At 45.9% G+C, this 24,486-nt stretch overlaps 1 protein-coding gene across 2 annotated transcripts in view; it reads right to left on the reverse strand.

Annotated features, from left to right (window-relative positions):
- Positions 1-24,486, reverse strand: part of VPS53 (VPS53 subunit of GARP complex) — a 175,328-nt gene that overhangs the window by 111,286 nt on the left and 39,556 nt on the right. For both annotated transcript variants that reach the window (XM_031657228.1, XM_009189285.2), the window contains exon 5: positions 1,575-1,661. In XM_031657228.1, the coding sequence (XP_031513088.1) occupies positions 1,575-1,661 (87 nt within the window). The remainder of the gene's footprint in view (positions 1-1,574; positions 1,662-24,486) is intronic.

Genomic DNA, 24,486 nt, shown 5'->3' on the forward strand with positions numbered 1-24,486 from the left:
TGCTCAGTGCTCTTCATATGTTTAATTTTCACAACAACCCTGTGAGGCAAATACCATTATTCCTATTTTACAGTTGACGAAACTGGAATTCTGAGACTATTGAGAGACAAGACACTACTGAGTCCGAGTCTGAACCCAGGATCCAGCACTTCCCAGTGCCTCCCACGGAGGAGGAGAGTCTGAACGCAGGATCCAGCACTTCCCAGTGCCTCCCACGGGGGAGGAGAGTCTGAACGCAGGATCCAGCATCTCCCAGTGCCTCCCACGGAGTGAGAGAGTCTGAACGCAGGGATCCAGCACTTCCTGTGCGCCTCCCACGGAGGAGGAGAGAGGGTGAACGCGAGGGATCCAGCACACCTCCCAGTGCCTCCCCAAGGGGTGGAGGAAAGCTCCGGAACCCAGGATCCAGCACTTCCCAAAGTGCCTCCTAATGAGGAGGAGAGTCTGAACGCAGGATCCAGCACTTCCCAGTGCCTCCCACGGGGGAGGAGAGTCTGAACGCAGGATCCAGCACTTCCCAGTGCCTCCCACGGGGGAGGAGAGTCTGAACGCCGGATCCAGCACTTCCCAGTGCCTCCCACGGGGGAGGAGAGTCTGAACGCAGGATCCAGCACTTCCCAGTGCCTCCCACGGGGGAGGAGAGGGTGAATGAATGCTGGATTCTCGGTCTTCAGAGCAAGCTTCTGAGCACATCACTGGGGGACACAGATTCGTCAAGGGGGAACTCAACCAAAACCACACACACGGATCATAGGCAGGGGATATCCCTCCTCCCTGCATCCCTCCCTCCTCCCAGCTCCAGGACCCTTCTCAGTGTGCACCAAGCTACACACCACACATCTTGATGGAGAAATGCGTGGTACCAATACCAAGAGATGTTAGAGAAAGGAATATCCAAAATGACTAGGAAACTATTTTCAGAAAGGAGAAAAAAAAATTGCAGCCGGGCACAGGGGCTCACGCTTGTAATCCCAGCACTTTGACTATGTAAAGGCCGGGCGCGGGGGCTCACGCCTGTAATCCCAGCACTTTGGGAGGCCGAGGCAAGCGGATCATGAGGTCAGGACATCAAGACCATCCTGGCCAACGTGGTGAAACCTCATCTCTACTAAAAATACAAAAATTAGCCGGGTGTGGTAGCGGGTGCCTGTAATCCCAGCTACTCGGGCGGCTCAGGCAGAGGAATCGCTTGCACCTGGGAGGCAGAGGTTGCGGTGAGCCGAGATCGCACCAATGCGCTCTAGCCTGGGTGACAGGGCAAGACTCCATCAGAAGAAAAAAAAAAAAAAGTTGCCTGTTTAAACCCAGGGCTGCAAACGCAGGGCAGCAGAGATGGTGAGTCACTGCTGACCAGCAGCTCCCCTTGAATTGATCTGAACGCATTCCTAGGGGCTTGCTTTAGAGATGCAGATGACCATGGTTGGCAGGAGGTGCCAGGGGCTTGCTTTAGAGATGCAGATGACCGTGGTTGGCAGGAGGTGCCATTATTAGAAAAAGCTCCTTATTAGAATGCCTAGATGAGAAGCTCACTTCCTCTTTTGGTGCAAAAAGGTTAGGAAGAAATCAGAACTCACCATTTGCTCTGACTTTTCAGCTTTGTCTTTGATGTCTTTGATTTTGCCAAAGAGCTGCTGGATAGCTTTCTGAGCCTCTTCAAGTGCCTAGAGTAAGAGAAACACATGAACAACAAAAGGCAGCTGGAGACAGCACCGGTCACTACGCTGTAATCCACGCTGGGCACACTGGAGACAGCACCGGTCACTACGCTGTAACCCACGCTGGGCACACCGGTCACTACGCTGTAACCACGCTGGGCACACTGGAGACAGCACCGGTCACTACGCTGTAACCCACGCTGGGCACACTGGAGACAGCACCGGTCACTACGCTGTAATCCACGCTGGGCACAAAAGAAACTTCCATAAAGCTCTCCTGACTCGTTGTGCTTATGCCAACGATTTTCCTGTACAGCGTCCGGTATCTGCGTACAGGCAAACACTCAGGACTCTTACCAACGTGCCTCGCAAAGTTTTAACTTAAAACGAAATGATTCCCCCAATCTCAGTGATTACTGTCCACGTTACTGATAACAGCAAATAGGACAAGTATATCTCTGTGTGTGGGTGTATGCAAGCAACCATGCGCAGTGACCTTCAAAGCCTCCTACAGAGGGACGGGGTAGCTCTAAATTGGGGCGAGGCAAAGCTCTGGACTTGGAAGTTCCAGATTGTGCCTTCAAAAAAGCCTGAACCGTGAATGGGGACTCCAGAACTGCAACAAATCTTAAAGACTTTCATAGTAAGTCACTTGAAAACCAATGAAATGCACTTAGAAAGGAACGCTGGGCGGGGCACAGCGGCTCATGCCTGTAATCCGAGCACTTTGGGAGGCCGAGGTGGGCGGATCACGAGGTCAGGAGATCGAGACCATTCTGGCTAACACGGTGAAACCCCGTCTCTACTAAAAATACAAAAAATTAGCCGGGCCAGGTGGCGGTACCTGTAGTCCCAGTTACTCGGGAGGCTGAGGCAGGACAATGGCATCAACCTGGGAGGCGGAGCTTGCAGTGAGCCAAGATCGTGCCACTGCACTCCAGCCTGGAAGACAGACAGAGCGAGAATCCGTCTCAAAAAAAAAGGGGGGGGGGGGGGCACTAAAAGCTAACGGTGGCTCACACCTGTAATCCCAGCACTTCAGAGGCTGAGGCAGGAGGATTGCTTGGGCCCAGGAGTTCAAGACTAGCCTGGGGAACATGGCGAGACTCAGTCTCTGGGGGAAAAAAAAAAAAAAAAAAAAGTTAGCTAGCCAGACATGGTGGCACACGCCTGTAGTCTCAACTACTTGGGAGGCTGAGGTGGGAAGATTACTTGAGCCTGGGAGGTCAAGGCTGCAGTGAACTGTGATCACGCCACTGCACTCCAGCCTGGTGACTGAGCGAGACCTTGTCTCAAAAAACAAGCAAAAAGCTAATGGTGAGCCCAGTATTTCCACTGACATAAACACCTGCAAAGACGGATGCTATACAATAAAAGTATTACAACACGGCTGTAGCTTCTGCCAGGAGGGGAAGCAACATGAGGGCAGTTGTGAGACATGGAGACCAGAAAGAGTCTGTGAGTGCCAGCAGCCCACGGACATGCATAGACCACACGCACTGTAATAAAGACGACGAATTCCTGCGGCAGTTATAGCACTAGCCATGAGTCGGCATCTCCTTAACTCACTCCTTCAGTCATTCAATGAGTATTTACTGAAAGCCTCCCATACACCAGGCTTGATTCTGAGCATGGGGAATCCAATGGGAAACAAGACAGTATGGTCTCTCTCTCTGTCCTCAAGGAACGAACTTACTTTGAGAAGTAAGTAAGGGGGAGGAGATCCTCTAAAAACAACAAAATAAAGAAACAAGTGTGTCTTTACTTTGGATACACAAGTGTCCCTAAGTGTGACAGGTGTAGTGAAGGACTTATGCAGAGTGATGAGAATAAGGGAGATGGTGGTCACGGAAGGTCTCCTGAGAAAGGGCACCCGAATCAGGGCTGCAGGATGAGGAGGTGTCAGAATTTGTAGATTTGGAGTAAGAGGATTTTTTTTTTTTTTTTTTGACATGGAGTCTCGCTCTGTCTCCCAGGCTGGAGTGAGTGGCGCAATCTCAGCTCACTGCAAGCTCCGCCTCCCAGGTTCATGCCATTCTCCTGCCTCAGCCTCCCGAGTAACTGGGACTACAGGCGCCCACCACAACACCCAGCTAATTTTTTGTATTTTTAGTAGAGACGGGGTTTCACCATGTTAGCCAGGATGGTCTTGATCTCCCGACCTTGTGATCCACCTGCCTTGGCCTTCCAAAGTGCTGGGATTACAGGCGTGAGCCACCGCACCCGGCCTGGAGTAAGAGATTTTTAAGCAGAGAGAACAGCAAATGCAAACACCCTGACAGAGGAAAGACCTCAATGTTTTGGAGGTCCAAAAAGAGAGACAGTAGGTGGTAGTGTAATATCGCAGTGGGAAGTATCTAGAAATAATCTGGAGAGGTAGGCAGGAGCCAGGGCATGGAGGGGCTCTCAAAGCATGAGGATTCTCGTCTAAGTGCAAATGAGAAGCCACTGAAGGGTTTTAAACAAGTGACAGGTGTACAGCTTACTTGTACAAAAGACTGTCCTGGCTGTTATGTGGCAAGAGAGTTGTGCAGGGGCAGGAGGGAAAGCAGGAGTGAAAGGCCCGTGAAAAGTTGCTACAGCTGTCCACACCAGACGGTGGAGGTCTAGACAAGGCAGCCGGTGCTGACGGGAAGATGCGGAGCGATGCAAGGTTTCTAGGAAGCTCTGACGCACAGGACTCACTCACGGACGGACTCTGTGGGGAACGAGGGTGAGGGAAGAACCAAGGATGACTCCCGGGTTTTGGTTCACTGACTGAACTAGGGAATGCAGGAGCAGGACAGGTCCGACAGGCAGGTGTGTCGTGGTGGCTGGGAGTGAAGAGTCCCATCTGCAATACGTTAAGGGCGCCTGTGCTGTGGCTGGAATGTGTCCCCAAAGTCATGCATTGGAAACATAATCCCCAGTGCAATGGTGTTGACGGGCGGGGCCTTTACCAGGCGACCAGGTCATGAGGGGTTTGCCCTCATGAATGAACGAATGGCATCATCCCGAGAGTGGGCTCTTGATAAAAGGATCTGTTCAGCCACTTTCTCATGCATGTGCACACTTTCTTGCCTTCTACCTCTGCCACGGGACGACGCGGTGAGAAGGCCCTCTCCGCGGGACGACGCCGTAAGAAGCCCTCGCCACAGGACGACGCCGTAAGAAGCCCTCGCCACAGGACGACGCCGTAGGAAGCCCTCTCCGTAAGAAGCCCGTGCCAGCTGTGGGCCCGTTGACCTTGAACTTCCCAGCCTCCAGAATTGCAAGAAAGAAATCTCTTTTCTTTATAAATGATTGTCTGTACTATTCTGTCACAGTAACATAAAACACACTAAGAAAACTGGTATCAAGAAGTGGGCTATTCGGCTATAGGGCGATTCGTGCTAACGGGGATTCGGCTAACGGGGTATTCGGACTAGAGGGGGATTCGGCTTTGAACGGGGATTCTGGCTAAGGGCTGTATTGCGGCTGAACGGGGATTCGGCTAAGGGGGATTCGGCTAACGGGGATTCGGCTAAGGGGGATTCGGCTAAGGGGGATTCAGCTACAGGCTCAGAAGAAAAACAGAAAAGTAGAGAAAGTCTGGAACTTCTTAGAAATGACTTAGTGGTTGTGACAGTGTTGGCAGAAATACAGACAGGAGCCTGGGCGCGGTGGCTCACGTCTGTCATCCCAGTACTTTGGGAAGCCAAGGCGGGCAGATTACCGGAAGTCTGGAGTTCAAGACCAGCCTGACCAACATGGTGAAACCCCATCTCTACTCAAAATACAAAAATTAGCCGAGCATGGTGGCGGGCGCCTGTAATCCCAGCTACTCGGGAGGCTGAGGCAGAAGAATCACTTAAACCCAGAAGGCAGAGGCTGCAGTGAGCTGAGATAGCATCATTGCACTCCAACCTGGGTGACAAGAGTAAGACTCTGTCTCCACCAAAAAAAAGATAGCTTACTTGAGATCAAGTAGAGACATTAAGTTGGACGTAAGATTCTGGAGCTGGAAAGAGAAGTGATAGGCTGGGATTTAAATTCAGAAGTCATTACTTAAAGACGATATTTAAGTCTGTAAGACTAGAAGAAGTCACCTAGGGAGAGAAAAAAGACAGAGAGGAGAAGACGGCACAGGGTTGACCATTGGGTATGCCAATATTCAGACGTCTAACATAAAAAAAGCAGAGATGCAGAGAAAAACCACCAGTGACATGAGAAAAAATCAGGGACAATGGGTGTTACATAAGCCAAACAAAAGTGTCTGAAGGAAGAGAACAGAGTGATTGTGCCTTCTGTTGTTAAAAACTCATATAAGATGCTGGGTGCGGTGGCTCATGCCTGTTACCCCAGCACTTTGGGAGGCCAAGGTGGGTGGATCACCCGAGGTCAGGAGTTCAAGACCAGCCTGGTCAATATGATGAAACCCTATCTCTACTCAAAATACGAAAATTAGCTGGGCGTGGTGGCGGGCGCCTGTAGTCCCAGCTACTCAGGAGGCTGAGACAGGAGAATTGCTTGAACCCGGGAGGCAGAGGTTGCAGTGAGCCAAGATCACACCATTGCACTCCAGCCTGGGCGACAAGAGCAAAACTCCGACCAAAAAAAAAAAAAAACCTCATGCGGATCACGCAGTCAAGAGTTCAAGACCAGCCTGAGCAACATGGTGAAACCCCGTCTCTACTAAAAATACAAAAATTAGCCAGGCATGGTGGCACGTGCCTGTAATCCCAGCTACTCGGGAGGCTTTGAATCCAGGAAACAGAAGCTACAGTGAGCCGAGATTATGCCACTGCACTCCAGCCTGGGCAACAGAGCAAGACTCCATCTCAAAAAAAAAAAAAAAAAATGAAGACAGCTGCTACTGATTTTGACAACAGGGAAGCTGTTGGTGACCTTGACAAGAGCAGTCTCAGTGCAGTTAAGGGAATGGACAGCGATGAAAGGATGAAGCAGAGGCTGTGGTCACAGAGCAGGCCAGCAAAGGACGGCCATGGGCTGAAGCCAGTCTGCCACGTCCACTGCCTGTTTTTGTGAACAATGTGTTTTTGGAACACAACCAAACCCATTTGTTTAAGTATTGTTTATGGGGATTTTGCCACACAATGGCAGAGATAAAGAGTTACAACAGAGACCATATGGTCAGTAAAGGCTAAAATATTTACTATCTAGCCCTTAACAGAAAGTTTGCTGACCCTGGTATAGACTTTTTTTTCCCCCCAAGAAGTTTTTGCTATGAGAAGGGAAGAAAAATAGGGCAATAGATGGGGTAAAAGGAGTAATTTTTAAAGATGAGAAATGCTTGCATACGTCTGCTTGGGAATGATTTAACAGGAGAGAAATTTATTGGGGGGGGGGTAACAGGTTAATTACAGAAGAGGACTTTTTGAAACATAATGTTCTTGAATTGTTTAGTGCAGGGGACCCCAAGCCCTGGGCCATGAGCCAGTACCAGTCCGTGGCCTGACAGGAACTGGGTTGCACAGCAGGAGGCGAGCGGCGGGCACGTGAACGACCATGACCTTCTGAGCTCCCCGTCCTCAGATCAGCGGGGGCATTAGATTCTCAGAGGAGCGTGAACCACAGCAGGAGGTGAGCGGCGGGCAAGTGAGTGAGCACAACCGCCTGAACTCCCCGTCCTCCGATCAGCGGGGGCATTAGATTCTCAGAGGCGCGCGAACCCTACTGTGAACTGTGCACACGAGGGATCTAGGTTGTGTGCTTCTTAACGGAATCTAACTAATGCCTGGTTATCCGAGGTAGAACAGTTCCATCCTGAAACCATGTCCCCCTCCCTGATCCATGGGAAAACTGTCTTCCAAAAAACTGCTCCCTGGTGCCAAAAAGGCTGGGGACCACTGGTTTAGTGTACGAGTATTAGCCCTTTAGCAGGGTTATAAGTATCCTTTAGAATGGGGACCAAAGATATGAACAGCATTCCTGTAAAGCCTATAGCTAAGCCAATCATCCATCTACTTTACCAGGGACACGCTGAGTTTATGATTCAGTATAAGTATTAGTAGCTCCCTTTCCTTCTCAAAGTGACTCTGGTGATAAACCACACGGTCACCTCACCTACAGCATCTAACCAAGGCTACAGCACAGCAGGACCTTGGCAAATAGCACCCGCTGACGGTGCACCCGTCAGAGTGCTGGTGCTGAGGCTGCTGTTCTAAGTAAGTGTGCTTGTAACCATCGTAACCATTCCTTTAACTTCAGGCACCACCACGAGCGGTGGTTCAAAATCACAGCTTCAGGCCTTCTGTAAGTGTTCTCTATTTGGCTTACACAGAGTCTAATGTTCAACAGGCTACATGGGATCAGTAAATACTAAACCCACTGAAGCCTTCTAAAAAAGGTTGGATCGTGGAGTTAAAAGTACGACAGAGGCCTCTGTAGGCAACTGACCACCAGAAAGGACTGATCTTGGACACAGCTCGCACGGAATTCTGTGACACTGCAGGTCATGTCATGTTACGGGGACATGCTAATGGGATCATAGCCACTGTATTCTAGCCAAATACCCCAAAACATGACATTTAGCTAAGAAAGGCAAAAAAGGGGCTAAGTTATACGCTGAGGTCTCACGTCTGAAGATGTCTGCATGATCCGATCTCAGAAAAAGGGTTTCCATCCCTTTCTCTCTTATGCCAAACCTGGCATCCTACCAGAACTGTCTGTGCTGAAGGTATCGCTTTCTTCTTCCGGCAAACACAATCGTACATGTCACGGTCTCCAAGACAGATAAACTATCTGCCAGACTTTTTTCTGGAGGGAATGCTTTTACTTGTTACAATAATGTACTGAAGTTGGGGAAATTTAATATAATTCATTTTGCAGAGTTTAAAAAGCTCCTCTGAAGTATTCACGCTATCAAGCAAGTCCATTCTCAACACATACCCTAATATTTGACATCTAACCTCTGATCATCAGTCATATAGAAAGAAGATTGTTTTGCAACTGGAAGAATCATAGGACCTACAAGAAGTTAAGGGTTTTTAAGAAATACCAAAATACCTTTAATACCAGGCTAATCAGAAAACGTGCTGAAAGAATGATTCTGGCACTGTCCCCAGACACTTTTTAAAATAAAAATGTGGTTGGTTGGCCAGGCGGGGGGGCAGTGGCTCACACCTATAATCCCAGCACGCTGGGAGGCTGAGGGTGGATTACTTGAGGCCAGGAGTTCAAGACCAGTCTGACCAACATGGCGAAACCCCGTCTCTACTAAAAATACCAAAAAAATTAGCTGAGTGTGCTAGTGCACGCCTATAGTTCCAGCTACTCAGGAGGCTGACGCACGAGAATCACTTAAGCCCAGGAGGCGGAGTGAGTTTAAGTGAGCCAAGATTGTGCCACTGCACTCCAACCTGAGTGACAGAAATAGACTCTGTTTAAAAAAAAAAAAGTAGGCCGGGCACAATGGCACACACCTGTAATCCCAGCACTTTGGGAGGCTGAGGCAGGTGGATCATGAGGTCAAGAGATCAAGACCATCCTGACCAACATGGTGAAACCCCATCTCTACTAAAAATATAAAAATTAGCCTGGCATGGTGGCATGTAATCCCAGCTACTTGGGAGGTTGAGGCAGGGGAATCGCTTGAACCAGGGAGTCAGAGGTTGCAGTGTGCTGAGATCGTGCCATTGCACTCCAGCCTGGTGACAGAGTGAGACTCCATCTAAAAAAAAAAAAAAAAGTAATAATAAAATTAAAAGGTGGCTACTTTCCATTGCAAGCTGTATGTGGATTAAAAACAGAACTAATCGCTCCTAAAAATGTCTGCATTTAATCTACCCCACTAGAGTTTCTGAACAGAACACTGGAGCTACGGCTGGTATCTAACGGTATTCCAAAGTGGCGACTGTCGTGGCCCTCTTTAGGACTCAAATTCTATAAACACATAGCCTGCATCTGAAAGTGTCATAAAGCAGCGACCGCGTTTAATCTGCCCCTACCGGAATTTCTGAACTGAGCACCGGAGTCACAGCCTGTATCTGACAGTGTTACAAAGCGGCCCTCTTTTAAGATTCAAATTCTGTAAACAGGAGATGAAAAGCAACCCACTGAATGAGCCCAGAAGGCTCAGCAAAGCCAGTTTCGGTATCTCTCTGTTTCTGTGCACCCTAACTGTAGCCACTACTCTGAATCTTCCTTGCCTCCTGGGGGAGACCGTGAGCAGGCTCCTAAAGCCACAGGAGGTGGTGTGTGCAGAAGATAAGGCGTGTAGAACCTGGCACAGACTCTACTGCTTTCTTCTTTCTCCTTTTTCTTTTTTGCAGAACTGTTGTTTGCCACCTTCGTAGAGAGAGGGGCTCTGATTCACTGGAAATGCCTTAAGAAATAAGCGTCCTCTCTGGCTCTGAGATGCATCTAATTTTGCAGTTTGCACTACAGAGAATTATGTTGCCTTTATCCTGTGAGTCCACAGGCAGCCTTTCAGAGATTTTAAACTCAGATCCCTTTTGTTGGCTTTAGACTGTTCTGTGAAAAAAACAAGGTGCTATTATTCAAGGTTACTGGGAAGAAAATTAGATTTTTCTACTATTCTGCTACCATTTCTGTTTTCCAACTTGACATCTACCTGCTGGCTCCCTTTTCTTTTCTATTATGTGGAAAAGCAACATGCTGGGCCAGGTGCAGTGGCTCACGCCTGTAATCCCAGCACTTTGGGAGGCCGAGGTGGGCAAATCACCCAAGGTCAGGAGTTCGAGACCAGCCCGAACAACATAGCGAAACCCCGTCTCTTCTAAAATACAAAAATCACCCAAGATCAGGAGTTCAAGACCAGCCCGGCCAACGCAGTGAAACCCCGTCTCTTCTAAAAATACAAAAAGCAGCCAGCCATGATGGTATAAACCTGTAATCCCAGCTACTGGGGAGGCTGAGGCAGGAGAATCGCTTAAACCTAGGAGGTGGAGGATGCAGTGAGCCAAGATTGTGCCACTGCACTCCAGCCTGGGCAACAGAGTGAGACTCTGAGAAGAAAAGAAAAAGAGAAGGAAAAAGGAAAGAAAAGAAAAAAGGAGAGAGAGAGAGAAAGGGAAGGGAAGGGGAGGGGAGGGGGAAGGAAGGAAAACAGAGAGAGAGAAAAAAGGAAAGGAAGGAGAAAGAAAGAAAGAAGGAAAGAAAGAGAGAAAAGAGAAAAGAAAAGGAAAAGGAAAAGGAGAGGAGAAAGGAGAAAGGAGAAAAGAAAAGAAAGAAAAAGAAAGGAGGGAAGGAGGGAAAAGAAAGAAGAGGAAGGGAGGAAAGGAGGAACAGAGGGAGGGAGGGAGTAAGCAACATGTTGTATGAGTTAAAAGCAAGGGATTTTGAACTAGCAGACTGGGATTCAAATCTTGGCTCTGCCAGTTACTGTGTGATTTCTGTCAAGCCTCTTATCCTCTAGGAAGCAGTTTCATAATTTCCAGAATGAAAATTCTATCAGCTACCTGAAAGGTAGTAAGGAATATGAGAGTAGCAAATATCTTTGGAATCGTTTACCCAACACTCTTCCCCTCCACACGCGAAATCTTCCTTTCACCGTGTTTCTACAGTCTGCTGTCCAAGAGCTGACCGGGCCCTCGTTGGACCAGTTTTCCCATGATTTTTTTTTTTTTTTAGACGGAGTCACGCTCTGTCGTGGCACGATCTTGGCTCACTGCAACTTTCGCCTCCTGGGTTCAAGCGATTCTCCTGCCTCAGCCTCCCGAGCAGCTGGGATTACAGGTGCCTGCCACCACATCCAGCTAATTTTTGTATTTTCAGTAGAGACGGGGTTTCACCGTGTTGGCCAGGCTGGTCTCAAACACCTGACCTCAGGTGATCCGTCCGCCTCAGCCTCCCACAGTGCTGGGATTCCAGGCGTGAGCCCCCAGAATTAGAATTGGGAAAAAGAGTTTGTCTCTTGCGGGTGGTAGGAGTCCCAAGATGTGAAACTGAGTTACAGAGCAGCGACGTTCCCCAGGAAGGGGAGGAGGCTGGACCACAGGTAGAGATGATGAAGCTGACACACACACACACACACACACACACAGAGACACTGAGCGTTACTCCAGTCTTTGGCTTCAGGTGTTTGACAAGCCCAGCGGAGACGCTATTCTTCTGATGGTCAGACTTGTTCAACTTCTTCCAACGAGACATAACAGGATCCTTCCAAATAATCCCCCTTTTTGCCTAAACCCGTTTGAATTGGGATTTTTGTCATCTGCAACCAAGACAGTCTTGAATGAGTTGATAAAGCACTCGGCTCATAGAAAGTCCTCACTTAATGGCAACTATTAGTATTCCCACCTCTGTCAGATGGAGGGGATATTTCAGATGAGACTACCCTCTAAGAATCGAAGGTTGTTACTCATCTTTCAGAGCTTTGTAAGTAAGATAGCTAAGTTCAGCATTTGCAGACTCAGAAGAACGGCTCATGGATTAAGAGGATGGAATTTTCGAACCACGCTGAAAATGAGGCATTCTCCAGAAAAAACTGGTCTTTTGTTCATTCATTCAATTAAAGAGTGAGTGTCTACTACATGTACTGTGCTAGATACTGAGAGAAAAAGATCACTGGCTAGGGGATGTGTCTTTAAAGGGACTGTAAGGAATACACGTCTGAATTATAAACAACTGTCCGACGACAGTGATACAAAGAGCCATGAATAAAGAATGGAAGAAGCTGGGCGCGGTGGCTCACGCCTGTAATCCCAGCACTTTGGGAGGCCGAGGCAGGCGGATCACCTGAGGTCAGGAGATTGAGACCATCCTGGCTAACACGGTGAAACCCCGTCTCTACTAAAAATACAAACAATTAGCCAGGCGTGGTGGTGGCGCCTGTAGTCCCAGCTCCTCAGGAGGCTGAGGCAAAAGAACGGCGTGAACCTGGAAGGTAAGGCAGCATCATTTGGAAAGCCAGGCGGTCCTCCAGAGAGCAGAAACACAGACGAGTGCTACCACCTCTGATAAGCCCTTACCACATCCACTGAGGGTGGACACCGAGGGTTAAGTAGCCTCTATTTCGAGAAAGTCTCTTCTTTTGTTACTGCTGACCACCCTGGCACCGCTGAGAGCTGTCGCTATGGAAACGAGGCACCCCAGCTGAAACAGAGGTGCTTCAGCCAGCCTCAGCAATGGTAACAATGCAGCCCGCTCCCCACCATGGTGCTCAACAGCAGCAGAGGCTGCAGGATTCTCACAGCCACAGATGGCTGCACATCTACAGCTCTGCGCGCCCCTACGCGTCCGAGAACTCAACCAGGACCACCCTGGTCAAATGCCAGACGGCGCCCATCAGATGAGAATCACTGACATTCACACAAATTCCTCCACAGTCCATGCAGGAACCCTGAGTATAAAAAGGCTTTATTTAAAGCACAGATTTTTTTCCAAGTCTGTGAACTAAAAACCAAAGGCCTGGAAAGAGCAAAGGGAGTCATTCTCACCTTATTTGTTAAAATGTTCTGTTCCATGTAAGTTACTTTTATTTACGATTTCTGTAAACCAGATCCACTGAAAATGTGAACCAAAGAGCTCATTTTTATTGTTTTTAGGAGACAAGCCAGAAGTTAAAATCACAAGACGAGGCTGAGAAACAAGTTCAGCAGTGCCCAAATCAGACTAAGCATTTACATTCTAAAGTTCTGCCTGTGTCTGTTGTCACCCCTAACTTAAAACAAGTGAGCCCCGAAATAGCTGAGAGTGATGGATGCGTTCCTGCAGCTTCCTCTGATGAAAGGTAACCCCTGAGGATGACAGCATTTCAAGCAACACCTCCAAGTGGCAAAAGAGAAGGAAACGTTTAAGCAAAAGTTTCTGCTGCTTTTGCTGAATGAAAGGTAAAGAAATTCAGTATTTTTGGAAATGGGGCACATTAAAAGGAACAACTTGTCCAAGTTCAACAAACGACGACGCTTCCCAAACAGCCAGGACTCTTAACAAAGGACGACTTTTCCCAAATAGCCAGGACTTCGACAAAGGACATTTCCCAAACAGCCAGGACTTCCAGTTGCCAAGTTCGAGGTTACCGACTTCCTTCTAATTCCCCTTATCTTACTATTACTTCTCATTTTAGTCACTTAATAACTTTGACCTATATCGTAAGTCTTCATTCAGGAGAAAACACCCTTTTGCGGTGACAACTGGATGTTCCCTCAGCGGACTTTTTGAGACACCTCTGTACCAAACGCCCTTCAGGCTGTGAGGATTCGTCTGCGTGCTTTTTCTCTCTTCCTGGTTCACTTACTCGCTTCAGGGCCTCACTGGTGCCTGTAGTTTCAGCAGCACAGCTGTGCAGAGTACACAGAGTTCTCTTTTCAACCTGGGTTCTTCTTTCAGTCCGGTTTCTTCGTTATACTGAGCGGGACAAAGCTGGCTAACGAGGCCATGGTCATCGCCATTATTGGGACAGTTAGCCTTCCAGGCTCCACAGCAAAACAACTGGCTCCCAAATCTGCTTTTAAATGTTTGTCACCGTTTAAAGAGAATTTAGTATGGAAAATATGCAGCATACTGGGAATGAGAAAATCTGGATCTGTGATTAACTCGCATAGTGTGATTTTGGGCACGTCACAGAACCGATGCAGGCCTATCTCTTCACCTGTAAAATGGGGAGAAGAGCATCTACGTGGCTTAACTCACACATCTTTGTAAAGATGTGAATCGAATAAATCAAGTAAAATAATATATGCAACAAGGTAAACATTTATAGTGTAATAAAACATTAGCATTACAGATCAAGACAAATGACTCAAAATGTTACGTTCTGCAAAAGCGACTCAAAATGTGTCTTTGCTTACAGTGAATGAATCAAGAAGGACAGATCAGCCTTGCAACAGTACACCCTTAATTACAGAGATCTGGAAAATTCCAGGGCGGACAAACCGTCTTAGAACCTGCCCACAAGACACCAGTCACCAGAAATCTCTAAAGACTAGAATCTCTAAGTCTTCAATGAAAAAAAAGTTTAAATTTCTGACTTATCAGAAGTAGCGCTTTGCCTAGCCTATAATTCTACTGTTATCACAGGAGTAGGAGTGGGCTGTCTGTCTCGACCGTTCCCTTGGGACTAGGAACAAGAAAAGCTCAAGTACAACAAGGAGACAGAAGTTAAGAATTCGGTCTGAGATGGGGTAAAGGCCCCCCAAAAACACCTTTTCTCCTGCTTTAAAGACAGTATTTGAATCATCAAACTTACTTGGGGCCAGGCACAGTGGTTCACACCTGTAATCACAACACTTTGGGAGGCAGAGGCAGGCGGATCACCTCAGGTTGGGTGTTCGAGACCAGCCTGGCCAACCTGGTGAAACCCCATCTCTACTAAAAATACAAAAGTTAGCCGGGTGTGGTGGTGGGCACCTGTAATCCCAGCTACACAGGAGGCTGAGGCAGGAGAATCATTTGAACCCAGGAGGCGGAGGTTGCAGTGAGCTGAGATCGCACCTTCATCCTGGGCGACAGAGTGAGACTCCATCTCAAAAAAAAAAAAAACTACTTGGTAGTAAGTATATCTCCAGAAGAAACGCCCCCCTCCAAATTGGGGGTCATTATGAAAGTGGTACTAATAGATTTTTGCCTAGCATCCATATTCCAGGTATCACATACAACACCTAGAAATTACCACAGCATCTGTTCTGTCTACAATACAATACGGAAACAGAAATTAGAAACGCTGGCGTGGGATCCAATAATACATGGAGGATGACAAGTTTCTGATGTATTCTAGAGCTTTAATCTAGACGACTACAGAACACCAGGCCGAAACAGATGTATTAGCTTTGGTTTTGCAGAACTAATCTCCTTCCAGAGGAGACCTTGGAGTCCAAATTGGAGCAAAGGAAATGTTATAGTTACAGACTCTTGAAAATGGAGATTGACAGATGGAGATGCTGACGGCACCACCACAACACCGAATCTGGGCTCTTCCCAATACTGTTTCTGCAGATGAAAGAGGGAAAAGGACAAAGGAGGCCAAGTTCTTCCATGAAGACAGAATTCCGAATTCCCATCCCTTGTACAAACGTATCTCAGTGACTTCTTGTATCAAGGACCCGAAATCCAGAAGGCTTTGCTCTGTTGGCAGTAACACTGCAATTTTTCTAATGCACAGCCTCCAACCGAGAACGGAATTTTCCTCACACAATTTCTAACGACTAGCAATCAAAAGCGAGAGTGACCTGAGTACTAGCCAGAGCAGTTCCAGTAGTGATGAACGGCATTTTCCTCTTGAGATGCACAGTCTAGTTTAAACTTGTGACTGCCTCTAACACGGAAATAAGCAGATGGCGAGTTATGCTTGACCTTCTTTCTTGGCTCCTGAAGACAGCCAGTTTACATGGAGATGGCTCAGAAGAACAATAAACTTCAGTGTTCCTTCTTGGCACATTATTTTCCTAAAACTATTTTCAATAATCATGTTGCAGAAAAGTGGGACCTGGCATTTCTAAGGTCAGGAAGGAAACAGTCCAACTGCTGGACTAGTTAACTAAATAAAAGACAAACTCGGGTGGTTTTATTTTTGCGGGAGAGAACATCTCCATGATGAGGCACTGCATACAAAAGCTTCAGATTCTTGCTAATCAGAAACACGCTGTCTATATTAATTAAATGAAGACAAAACAGACGCCTGTGTTAATGCCCCTGAGTCTGTGGAGAGAGTGAATCTGTGAAAGTTCAGAAAAACATGGAACAATGTTTCTAAAGAGATGAAATATTGCAATGATTAAAAATGCCCATGTGACCCAGCCATTCCACTCCAAGGTACACAGCAAAAGGAACCGAAGCAGAAACTCCAACAGGTATTCAATGTATGCCAACACTCACAGCAGCACTGTTCACACAAGCCAAACGGTGGAAACAATCCAAGTGGCCATGGACAGACGAATGGATACACACAACGTGGTCGACCTACACCACGGAATATTATTCAGCCGTAAGAGAGAAGAAAGTGCTGATACACGCTAATCATGGATGAATCCTGAAGACAACAGAAGTGAAATACACCAGATACAAAGGGTTGAATATTGTAGAATTCCACTTATATTAATATAAAGTACCCAGAATAGGCAAATTCATAGAGAGAGAAAGTAAAATAGAGGTTGCAAGAGGTTGAGGAAAGTGGGCAGGGGAAGGAATGACTTAATTAGTGGTTTTAACAGTTACAGAGTTCCTATTTGGGGTGATGAATAAATTTCAGAAATAGTGGTAGTGGTGGTTGTACATTATGAATGTAATTGATACCACTAATTATACACTTAAAATGTTAAAATGATAAATTCTATTTTATATATATATATATATATTTTTTAAACAGTTTAAAAAAATGTAATATCAAAAACCACTGAACGGTATACTTCAAACAGATGAATTATATGTGAATTATAACTCACAAATGCTGTTAAAATATAGCTATATAAAAAAATCAAAAAACGTGATATTTACTGAAATGAAATTTAATAAAAATTTTTAAAGCATCATCAATTACACCAAGCGACACGCCAAGAAAAAAAACCAGGTCAGGCGTGGTGGCTCACACCTGCAATCCCAACATTTAAAAGGCGGAGGCAGGAGGGTCGCTTGAACCCAGGAGTTCAAGACCAGTCTGGGCAACACAGCAAAACCCCGTTTCTACAAGAAATACAAAAAAAATTAGCCAGGTGTGGTGGCGTGTGCCTGTAGTACCAACTACTCAGGAGGCTGAGGCGGGAGGATTACTTGAGCCTGGGAGGTCGAGGCTGCAGTGAGCCATGATTTTACCACTGCACTGAAGCCTAGGTGACAAGAGCGAGACCCTGTCTCAAGAGAGAAAAAAAAGCAGGCCCGGTGGCTCAACGCCTGCAATCCCAGCACTTTGAGAGGTCGAACGAGGCAGGTGGATTACCAGAGGTCAGGAGTTTCAGACCAGCCTGGACAACAGCGCAAAACCCCATCTCTACTAAAAATACAAAAATTAGCTGGGTGTGGTGGTGCGTGCCTGTAATCCCAGCTACCTGGGAGGCTGAGACAGGAGAATCCCTTGAACCTGGGAGGCGGAGGTTGCAGAAACCCGAGATCACGCCACTGCACTCCAGCCTGGGTGACAGAGTGAGACTGTCTCAAAAAAACAAAAACAAAAACAAAAACCATAAAAATAAAAACAATAAAAATTCTTTTTTTTTTTTTGATACAGAGTCTCGCTCTGTCACCCAGGCTGGAGTGTAGGGGCACAATCTTGGTTCACTGCAACCTCTGCCTCCCAGGCTCAAGCGATTCTCCTGTCTCAGCTTCTCGGGTAGCTGGGATTACAGGCATGTGCCACGATGCCCGGCTAAATTTTTTTTTTTTTTTTTTGAGACAGAGTCTCACTCTGTCGCCCAGGCTGGAGTGCAATGGTGCAATCTCGGCTCACTGCAAGCTCAACCTCCCAGATTCATGCCATTCTCCTGCCTCAGCCTCCCAAGTAGCTGGGACTACAGGCACCTGCCACCACGCCCGGCTAATTTTTTTGTATTTTTAGTAGAGACGGGGTTTCACCGTGTTAGCCAGGATAGTCTCCATCTCCTGACCTTGTGATCTGCCTACCTCGGTCTCCCAAAGTGCTGGGATTACAGGCGTGAGCCACTGCGCCCTGCCATTAAAAATTCATTTTTAACACTCAGGAGATGCCGCCAAAGTGGCATTCAGAGAAAAGCCACACTTTTAAGTGCTCTTCTTACACAACAAGAAGAAAAAGGAACATAAAGACAACAGAGATGAAAGCAGTAAAATATAAACGTACAGAGTAATGAACTGAAACAGGAAAAGAGTAGAACTGACAAATCTAAGTGCAAGTCCTCTGAGAAGGCCTAAAGACATTCTGGCTGATTTAATCTGGGATTGGGGGTGGGGCAAAGAGAAAACACAACATTAAGAATGGAAAGAGAGGCCGGGCAGGCGCGGCGGCTCACGCTTGTAATCCCAGCACTTTGGGAGGCTGAGGTGGGAGGATCAAAAGGTCAAGAGATCGAGACCATCTGGCCAACATGGTGAAACCTTGTCTCTACTGAAAATACAAAAATTAGCCAGGTGTGGTGGTGCATGCCTGTAGTTCCAGCTACTCAGGAGGCTGAGGCAGGAGAATCGCTTGAACCCAGGAGGCGAAGCTTGCAGTGAACCGAGATTGCGCCATTGTACTCCAGCCTCGGCAACAAGAGCGAGACTACGTCTCCAAACACCAAAACAAAACAAAAAGAATGGAAAGAGAATATAAACAGAGAATTGGAAAGGATGAATAAACTTAAACATCTGAGTAAAATTATTTTCAAGAACAAGGACTTACTAAAATCAACTCAAGAAGAAGTGGAAGACATAAATATAACCATAGAAATCACAGAAAAGGCTGCAAAGGAACCAATCTCCCAAAAGGCAATTGACCTTGCTAAAGGGTCAATCAAGGTATATTATTTATAGCCTGACGTCTCTGAAACAATTTACTACTTAAATGGTCTCTGTGGGTTGCAAAAAATGGGAAGCATCCCAGTTTGTTTTACAAAGCTGACAAAGGCCAAGCGTGGTGGGTCACGCCTGTAATCCTAGCACTTTGGGAGGCTGAGGTGGGTGGATCATTTGAGGTCAGGAGTTCGAGACCAGCCTGGCCAACATGATGAAACCCTGTCTCTACTAAAAGTACAAAAATTAGCTGGGCGTGGTGGTGGGTGCCTGTAGTCCCAGCTACTTGGGAGGCTGAGGCAGGAGAACTGCTTGCACCCGGGAGGTGGAGGTTGCTGTGAGCCGAGATCGCGCCACTACACTCCAGCCTGGGAGACAGAGTGAGATTCCGTCTCAAAACAACGACAACAAAAACTGACATAAACCTGATACAAAATCTAACAATGATAACCAAAAAGAAAACTTCAAACTAATTTCATTTTTTAACATGAATCAAAATCCCAGATAAAAATACTAAAATTCAATAACATATTAAAAAGACAATACACGATGGCCCAGTAGGCATTTAAGAAAGGTTAAATATTTTAAAAAGGAGGAAAACAAAAACTTAAGCAAATCAACAAAATGAAAAAGCCCTGTGACTATGTTCAGTCGATGCTGAGAGGACATATGATACAATCCAACGTCTATTTTCTGGCAAAAGTGCTTAGTGACCAAGCTCGTGATGATCACTCCTTACTAGTCAAAGAACCGGGAAACAAGACAACATCACACTTGGTGTCAGCCCCAGGAGAGAAGGGCCTTTTGCTTTGTCCACTGTGTTATTCCCAGTGATTAAAATAGTGCCAAGCACACAGAAGGCGCTCACTAAGTACGTACAAAGTGAGCAAATGAACAATCAAGAACGAATGGCCTGCCATCCCCACTCCTAACTGATACTAAAGAGCACATCTAAAACCTTTTCATCTCAGAATCTCTTTATACCATTGGAAATTTATTGAAAGGGTTTATGTAGCTTATATCTCCTGACATATACCAATGTTGGAGATTAAAACTGAGAAGTTTAAATAAAAAATATGTATCTATTAACCCATTTAAACATGACAATGATAAATACATTACATGTTAGCATAACATGTTTTTTGAAAAATAACTATATTTCCCCCAGACAAAACAAATTTGATTTTTTGTTTGAGAGGGAATATCGCTGTGTTGCCCAGGCTGGAGTACAGGGGCATAATTTCGGCTCATCGCAACCTCCGCCTCCCAGGTTCAAGCGATTCTCCTGCCTCAGCTTCCCAAGTAGCTGGGACTACAGGCACGTGCCACCACACTCGGCTAATTTTTGTATTTGTAGTAGAGACACAGTTTCACCATATTGGCCAGGCTGGTCTCAAACTCCTGACCTCATGATCTGCCTGCCTCGGCCTCCCAAAGTGCTGGGATTCCAGGCGTGAGCCACTGTGCCCAGCCTACAAAACAAACTTCTTGAGAAGAGTGGCACTGCTGGTGTGTCCCTGCAAAAATCTTTAGTGTCTGCTCTGACAAACACCAGCTGGGCTCCCACGCATGCTTCTGTATTGAATCTGTTGTGACATGTTGTTTTGGTTGAAAATATGAAGAAACTCTGGCTTCACATAGATATCTGGAGTTAGAAAAGGAAGAAATACTTTGATACCCATCTCTTTGTCTATTTAGGCTGCTGTTAATATAACCAAATACTTTGAACTGGGTAATTTCTAAACAACAGAAATTGTTAACAGTTCTGGAAGCTGGAAAGTCCAAGATGCAGGCACCAGGAGATCTGGTGCCTGGTGAGGGCCCTGTCCTCATAGATGGAATATTCTGTGTGTCCTCACATGAGGGAAGGGGCAAACTGCCATCCTTCAAAAGTCTTTTATGAGGATACTGATCTCACAGATGAGGACAGACCCCTTGTGACTCAATCACCTCCCAAAGGCCCTGCTTCTAAATCCTGTCACAATAGGGATTAAGTTCCAACACGAGAATTGTGGGGGACACCAACATTCCTGTGTTGTGATATGTTGTTTTGGTTGAAAATATGAAGAAAATCTGGCTTCACATAGATATATGTAATTAGAAAAGGAAGAAATATTTTAATACCCATTTCTTAGTCTATTTAAGCTGCTATGAATAGAACAAAACACTTTAAACACAATAGCCCTTTTCAGGTACTTGCTGATAATCCTTTTTTAAACTACACTAAAACTTAAAAAGTGGTAGATTCTTGAGGATTAGTTACAAGGTGGAATTTGAAGTTTCATTGATGAACTTGCCATACCATGCTGCATTAAAACCCACTGATCAGCTGTGCGTCTGCCTAGGATGCCGAACGCCAGAAAGAGTGTTGCTCTTACACTAACAATGAGCAAAAAGGAAACTAAAAACCACAAGTTTTCTTGAACCTGCAGAGAGCTAAAGGCAACCAAGTATCCTGAAATCCAAGAAGGAAGGCGCTCCCCAAGGAAAGACCAGACAGGAGACCGTCTCCCATGTAGCAGGGCATGTGAGGAAGACAGGGGTGTGCCACACAAGCAGGCGAGAGGGCCGAACTGAAAGTTTTAACAGGTTACTAAGGGCCAAGTGTGGGCTGGCGCAATGGTCGGGAGGCCTGGAAAGTGTGAGCACAGGTGGGTTTGCACCCACTCTCAGGCTCTGTTCCAAGACCTTCGCTGGGTGTTCACGAGGACAAAATGGGGGCACTCTCTCCTCTTCTACACAAAATGCCTGGCATTCAATAAAAAATGTTAAGACACATACATGCCAAAAAGGAAAAAAAAGAAGAAAGGGAAGAAAGGAAAAGCAACCCATTGTTAAGAGACAAAGCAACCAACAGAAGCTGCCTCAAAGAAGAGCCATTTGTCGTAACTATTAGATAGGTTACAGAGCAGGGGATTTTTAAATAACAATGAATACTATGTTAAAGAATCTGGTAGAAAAAGTGTTTTACATGCATGAGCAGATGAGGAATTGCAGCAGAGAGCCGGAAATTATAAGAAAGAGTCAAAGGGAAATGCTAGAAAAAAGGACACATGGCCGGGCGCGGTGGCTCAAGCCTGTAATCCCTGCACTTTGGGAGGCCGAGACAGGCGGATCACGAGGTCAGGAGATCGAGACCATCCTGGCTAACACAGTGAAACCCCGTCTCTACTAAAAAATACAAAAAACTAGCCGGGCGAGGTGGCGGGCGCCTGTAGTCCCAGCTACTCGGGAGGCTGAGGCAGGAGAATGGCGTGAACCCGGGAGGCGGAGCTTGCAGTGAGCTGAGATCCGTCCACTGCACTCCAGCCTGGGTGACAGAGCGAGACTCCGTCTCAAAAAAAAAAAAAAAAAGAAAAAAGGACACAGTGTCAGACCTGAAGAATTCCTTCAACAGCCTCATCACACTCGACACAGCAAAAAAAGGCTCAGTGAACTTTAAGGTGGGTCAATAGAAAGGACCCGAACTGAAATATAAAGAGGAAAAAAGAAAAGAAAATCCGACACATGCAGGACAGTATTAAATGTCCTAAAAGATATGTAAGCAGAATTCCAGGAGGAAGAGAGGACAGAACAGAAACATTTGAAGAGATAACGGCGGAGAATTTCTTTTTAAGCGAAAGGCATTAAACCACTGATCCAAGTGCTGAGATCCCAAGCAGAATAAGGCTCGACTTCTCAGCAACAATGAAAGCTAGAAGGCAAAGACTGACATTTTTAAAGTACTAAAAAAAAAAATAAAGCAACAACAAAACTGCCAACCTAGAGTCCTAAACCAAGCAAACATCTTTTTAAAAAATAAAAGCAAAATTAAAACTTTTCAAGCAAAGAAAAGCTGAGAGCATTTATTGCCAGCAGACTGTGCTATAAGAAATACTAACGGAAGTTCATGAGGCAGAAGAAATATGGTACAGAAAAAACTCAGATCTAAGGACATAAAAATGAGAACTATGTGAGGTGACAAATATGTTAATTTGCTTCTCTCTGGCTATTTTACTGTCTATATGTATCCTATGTTATACACCTTAAATATATACAATACAATTTACTTCTTAAAACATAAAATAAAATAGCTCGGTGTGGTGGCACACGCTAACAGTCTCCGGCTACTCGGGAGGCTGAGGCAGGAAGATCACTTGAGCCAAAGAGTTTGAGGCCAGCTTGGGCAACACGGCAAGACCCCATCTCTTAAAAATATAAAATAAATGTAGAAACTAGAAAACTGACCAACAATAAAAATATTTTTAAAATTTATTTTTAATTACTCTAAAAAGGAAAAATAGCCACAGGGATGGCGTTCATAATATATAAAAACGAGACGCAAGACACAGTGGAATGCAGAGAGGATGTGAGGAAGGAGTAAGAAGTCTACTATTATAAGATTCTTACATTACATGGGAAGTGATGCAATGTCATCATTGTGGTGTCAGTGACAATATTACTGTGATAAAGACGCATATTGTGAGCCTAGGACTAGGAAGTACAAGAACAAACAGAAAACAAGCAAGATGTAGATTTAAATCCAACTATATCATGTGAATAAAGCAAAATACTCACTTTCACCAATTTTATTCCATATCACACTGTAGATCCTACCAGAGTAATAAGGCAAAAAGTAAAATTGCCTTTAGTCATAGGTAAGATGATTATCTACTTTTTAAAAATCCCCAAAAGCCTACAAAAAAAAAAATTCCTGAAACTAATAGGTAAGTTCAGCAAAGCTGCACAGTATAAGGTCAATAAATAAAAATCAGTTACATTTCCACAACTAGCAAGAGACAACTGGAAATTTAAATTTTTAAGAGATACTATTTATAATTATAACAAAAACCATAAAATATTTAGTATAAATCTAGCAAAATATGAGCAAGATCTATATACTAAAAACTAAAACACACTGTTGAGAGAAACTAAAGACCTAAATATATGAAGAAATATTCCATGTTCACAGATTGGAAGATTTAATATTGTAAAGATGTCAATTCTCCCTCAATTGATCTATAGATTCAATCAATCCCAATCAAAGTCCCAGAGATTTCTCCTCTTTCTTTTTTTAAATCAACAAGTTGGCCAGGCGCAGTGGCTCACATCTGTAATCCCAGCACTTTGGGAGGCCGAGGCGAGTGGATCACCTGAGGTCAGGAGTTCAAGACCAGCCTGGCCAACATGGTGAAACCCTGTCCCTACTGGCCGGGCGCGGTGGCTCAAGCCTGTAATCCCAGCACTTTGGGAGGCCGAGGCGGGTGGATCACGAGGTCAGGAGATCGAGACTATCCTGGCTAACATGGTGAAACCCCGTCTCTACTAAAAATACAAAAAACTAGCCAGGCGTGGTGCCGGGCGCCTGTAGTCTCAGCTACTTGGGAGGCTGAGGAGGGAGAATGGCGGGAACCCGGGAGGCGGAGCTTGCAGTGAGCCGAGATCACGCCACTGCACTCCAGCCTGGGAGCACAGCGAGACTCCGTCTCAAAAAAAAAAAAAAAAAAAAAAA

The sequence above is a fragment of the Papio anubis genome, chromosome 17 (genome assembly GCF_008728515.1).
Source record: "Papio anubis isolate 15944 chromosome 17, Panubis1.0, whole genome shotgun sequence".
NCBI lineage: Eukaryota > Metazoa > Chordata > Mammalia > Primates > Cercopithecidae > Papio > Papio anubis.